Source organism: Neophocaena asiaeorientalis, unplaced genomic scaffold (assembly GCF_003031525.2).
Source record: "Neophocaena asiaeorientalis asiaeorientalis breed wild unplaced genomic scaffold, Neophocaena_asiaeorientalis_V1.1 scaffold363, whole genome shotgun sequence".
In the NCBI taxonomy this organism is placed as follows: Eukaryota; Metazoa; Chordata; class Mammalia; order Artiodactyla; family Phocoenidae; genus Neophocaena; species Neophocaena asiaeorientalis.
The window spans coordinates 1,044,186-1,049,204 of record NW_020172006.1 but is presented as its reverse complement, the minus strand read 5'-3'; the positions used below and the strand labels follow the sequence as shown (position 1 = coordinate 1,049,204).

Sequence of the window (5,019 nt, the reverse complement as noted above, 5' to 3'; positions counted from 1 at the left end):
GCACAGGCTCCGGACGCGCATGCTCAGCGGCCATGGCTCACGGGCCCAGCCGCTCCGCGGCATGTGGGATCTTCCCGTACCGGGGCATGAACCCGTGTCCCCTGCATCAGCAGGCGGACTCTCAACCACTGCGCCACCAGGGAAGCCCTGAATTTTGTTTTTTAACAAGGAGAAGGAAGAACATTCCAAATAGAGGGAAAGAATGTATAAAGGTGCAGTGACAGGAGGGAACGTGGCATGTACCAGAAGCTGAAAACAAATCAGTTAGGCTAGAGAAGAGAATGGGGGGCGGGGGGGCGTGGAGAAGAGTGGATGAATGTGAGAGGATTAAGGAAGTCAGACAGACAGGACCTGGCAAAAGCAGTTAGAAATACTTTAGCTGCAAGGAGCAGACAATGACCAACAGTGGCTCAAATACATAAGGATGATGATGATGTGTGTATGTGTTTCCTCAGATAATAAGAAGATAAGAATTCTGGAGGTAGGAGGGATTTGTTTAGCAGCGCAGTGATGTCAGGGCCAGTATGATGTGCCTTCCATGCCTCGTGACCAAGTCCAAGGCAGGAAGAATGAAAAAAGGGGCAAAATCCATAACAACTGCCTCTTTTACCAGGAAAGGAAACCCTTTTCCGGAAACCCCCCAGCAGACTTCTAAGTCCTACTAGACAGAGCTGTCATCAGGCCACACCTAGCTGCCAGGGAAGCTGGAAGATCAACTGTTTTAAATTTTCTAGACTCTTTAGAAGAAGTGAAAAAGGGGATTGGGAATAGGTATTGAGTTAGTAAGTTCACAGTGAGTTTGCAGGTGCGGGGCAGGGGAGGTGAACAAGTGAATGGTTGGTTGGTGTCATTCTCTGAGTGGATAATACTGAAAGATCACGAGTTCAGTTTTAGATATATTGAGTTTGAGGTGTGTGGTAAACTGAATAATGGCCTCCAAAGATATTTGTGTCCTAAACACTGGAACCTGTGAATATTACCTTATATGGCAAAAGGGACATTGCAGATGTGATTAAGTACTTTGAGATGGGAGGGTCCTAGATGCATTCACAGGTGTCCTTATATGAGGGAAGCAAGGGAGATTTGATTCTAGAAAATAGATGTGGCAGTAGCAGCAAGAGGTTAGAGTGATGCAAGGAAGGGACCAAGGAATGCAGGCAACTTCTAAAGGCTGAAAAAGAAAATAGATTCTCCCCTCAGAACCTCCAGAAGGCACCAACCCTTATGACATCTTGACTTTAGCCTAGTGAGACTGATTTTAGACTTCTGATACCCAGAACTGTAAGAGAATAAGTTTGTGTTGTTTTAAGTTTGGGATAATTTGTTACAGCAGCCTAGGAAACTAATGCAAGGTGCCTTTAAAACATCTAAGAGGGCTTCCCTGGTGGCACAGTGGTTGACAGTCCGCCTGCCAGTGCAGGGGACACGGGTTCGTGCCCCAGTCCGGGAGGATCCCACATGCCGCGGAGCGGCTGGGCCTGTGAGCCATGGCCGCTGAACCTGCGCGTCCGGAGCCTGTGCTCCGCAACAGGAGAGGCCATAACAGTGAGAGGCCCGAGTACCGCATAATAACAAACATCTAAGAGATGGCAGGTAGGTAGTTAGATATAATGGTCTGGATGTGAAATAAAAGGGCTGGGCTTGAGATATAAATTTTTTTTTAATTGATTAATTTATTTTTGGCTGCATTGGGTCTTCGTTGCTGCGCGCGGGCTTTCTCTAGTTGCGGCGAGCAGGGGCTACTCTGGTTGTGGTGTGTGGGCTTCTCATTACGGTGGCTTCTCTTGTTACGGAGCACGGGCTCTAGATGCACGGGCTTCAGTAGTTGTGGCTCATGGGCTCTAGAGCATAGACTCAGTAGTTGTGGCGCACGGGCTTAGTTGCTCTGCGGCATGTGGGATCTTCCTGGACCAGGGCTCGAACCTGTGTCCCCTGCATTGGCAGGTGGATTTTCAACCACTGCACCAGAAGGGAAGCCCCTGAGATATAAATTTGAATGTCATATTCATGTGGATGGCATTTGAAATTGCAGGAGGGCATAAACTCATCTGAGGAGAGTGACACTGTCACCTACCTGCTGTTTATCTTTCAGCAAGGTACTTAACTTCTCTGAAACATTTTTTATTGAATATTTATTCTGTCCTGGCATCATATCAAGCAATTTACAAGTGTCCTCATTTAATCCTCACAACCACTTTATGAGGCAGACACCGTTTTTAACCTCCTATTTACATTAAAGGAAAATAGGGTTAGAAAGATTAGTCATTGGGGGGAGGGATATATTGGGAGGTTGGGACTGATATATACACACTACTATGTATAAAATAGATAACTAATAAGGATCTACTGTATAGCACAGGGAACTCTTATTACTCAACACTCTGTAATGATCTATGTGGGAAAAGAATCTAAAAAAGAGTGGATATATGTATAACTGATTCACTCTGCTGTACAGCAGAAACTAACACAACATTGTAAATAAACAGTACCCCGATGAATATTTTTTTTAAAAAGAAGAGAAAGATTACTCATTTGTGCAAAATCAGACAGTTCAAGAGGGTGACAAGACTAGCTCCATTCCTTGTGCCTCGGCTCTTACGGCCCAGGTATCAGCAGTATCCACACCATGTAGGACTTTGTTAGACCTACTGCATGAGAATCTGAACTTTAACAAGATCCCCCAAGTGTACAGACAGAAGAAGCACTAGGCTCTAGCCTGCCTCCACAGTGGGCTCCCCTCAGGCAGGTACTTTCCCAGAGCCCAGCTCAGAGTTCTAGAAGCGCAGAATGTTTTCCCATCTGTACCTTTGCCCAGCCCATTCTCTGCCTGGAGCTAATACTCCAGGTGTCTGGATTAGGCGCCTCCAGTATCCTCAGGTACCTTTATCTACTGTTACTCTGGGATTATAATTCTGTCTCCACCATTAATATGTGAACGTCTCCAGGAAAAAAAGTTTTCTCTCACCAGGTACCCCAACAATAGGCAAAATCAACACCCAGAGCAGACGCCCAGCAACTATTTGAACCAAAGCATAAAGTAGCACGTGAAAATTGTCGCCGTACAAACCGCCTAGACTCGGGGTAGCCCTCCATGGCGGAGACTGAGGCGGAGCGGAGAAAGAACCCGGAGCGGGAAGTTTAAACGGTCCATCCCTGGCTTTCCGCTGGTTGAGCAGCTGAGCGGCTGGGCGCATGCGCGCAGCTCACGGGTGCCGCCTCAGAGGGTCTTCTCCGCATGCGCGGGAGCGCGGAGGCGGGTCAAGTTGATTGACAGCGGGTGGCGCCGTAGCAATGGCGGCGCTCGGAGTTGCGACAGGTGGTGGCGATTGGTTTTCGGCTTTGGCGCTCGGGGTGACTCTTCTCAAATGCCTTCTCATCCCCACCTAGTAAGGGACCCGCACTGCCCGGGGCTGGGCGGGGAGGCCCCGCGGTCGGTCAGGGCGGGAGAGAGAAGCGTGGATGCTCCTGGGTGAGAGGAGGAAAGGGAACTTGAAGTCATGTGGTCGCTGCTACCCCTTTGCTATGCTTCCCACTCCGCCTTTTGAGTGTTATTTCATCTGTTCACTAGATCATAGCCCTGATGGCTGGGGTCAGGGCTGGCACTGTCTGACTTTAATGTTTCTGACCTTAAGGTCCTCTTCCTTAACATGCAGATAAACAACACCCACCTCCAACATTCATTCAGCCAGTACAGTATTTATCAGCTGCCTCCTGTGCTGGGCACTGTTCTAAGTCCTGGAGAGGCATTTGAAAAAGACATTTCTGGGGAAGTTGGTGGGGCCAGTTAGACAAACAGTAAAGTTTCAGATTGCGATGAGGTCTGTAAAAGAGGTAGAGAGTGGCTACCGGGCAAGGCTTTACTGTCCTCTTTTAGGAGGTGATGTTTGAGTTGAAAGCTGAAGGATGAAAAAGAATAAGCAATGTGAAAAATAGTTCAGGCATAGGAAAGAGTAAGTGTAAAGGCCCTGTGGTAGCAAAGAACTCAGAGCATTCCAGGAACAGAAAGTGAGCATTGTGGCTGAAGAGCAGTAAGGGAGGAGGAGAGTGACACAGGATGAGGTAGGCAGTAGTCAGGTCACACAGGGTTAGACTGCTGTGCGACAAATGGATGCAGACCCAAGACTGAAAGCATGGGATCCCATTAGGAAACTACCACTCAGTGGTAATGTGTATACAATGGGTACTCTGTATTTATTAATATTATTAATATTGGCTTCCACATCTGTTCATCCTTCCTATTTCCTCTCCCTTGACTTTTCCCCTCATTCCTTTGCTCCCTTCCCAGTTTAGTGTTTGGTTTATTGGTATCCTTTGGTTCAAGTTCTTGGTGACCTCTCGTTGGGTATGGAAGAGCTGTATGTATAGGTAAATCCATACTGATGTGTATATAAGCAATGAAGTGTATATGTAGGTTCAGCAAAATGACTTACAGGGACTTGGGAAAAGAAGGCGTTGGTCAGTTGAACTTTCTGCAGAACTGAAAACAAATAAGTAACATCTTTCTCTTTTAAAAGCAAATTGGAAAAATCCTTCTAAAATGTAGGAAATTCCTTTCAAATCAGAATGAAAGGGATTTTTTTTTTTTAATCCGTGGATATAAGGTGATGTTCCTTGCTTTAGTTACTTCAGCCTAGAAATGTGTCTTCAGGGTTGTTACTTTGAATACTGCTGTTGATCCAGGATTAAGAATGTATGTAGTTGTAGTTAATGCTCTGCTTCTCAAACAGGAAACCCCTGGGATGTGAGAGGGAAGCTACAGGATAAATGCAAAAGTATTCACCAGGGCTTCCCTGGTGGCGCAGTGGTTGAGAGTCCGCCTGCCGATGCAGGGGACGCGGGTTCGTGCCCCGGTCCGGGAAGATCCCACATGCCACAGAGCAGCTGGGCTCGTGAGCCGTGGCCGCTGCGCCTGCGCGTCCGGAGCCTGTGCTCCGCGGCGGGAGAGGCCTCAACAGTGAGAGGCCCGCATACCGCAAAAAAAAAAAAAAAAAAAAAAAAAAAAAAAATAACCAAAAATTA

The 5,019-nt window shown here is 47.2% G+C and overlaps 1 protein-coding gene across 2 annotated transcripts in view; it reads left to right on the top strand.

Annotated features, from left to right (window-relative positions):
• The first annotated feature begins 3,248 nt into the window (after positions 1-3,248).
• ALG8 (ALG8 alpha-1,3-glucosyltransferase) overlaps positions 3,249-5,019 on the top strand; it is a 28,971-nt gene continuing 27,200 nt past the window's right edge. For both annotated transcript variants that reach the window (XM_024749631.1, XM_024749639.1), the window contains exon 1: positions 3,249-3,386. In XM_024749631.1, the coding sequence (XP_024605399.1) occupies positions 3,292-3,386 (95 nt within the window). In that variant the 5' untranslated portion in view covers positions 3,249-3,291. The remainder of the gene's footprint in view (positions 3,387-5,019) is intronic.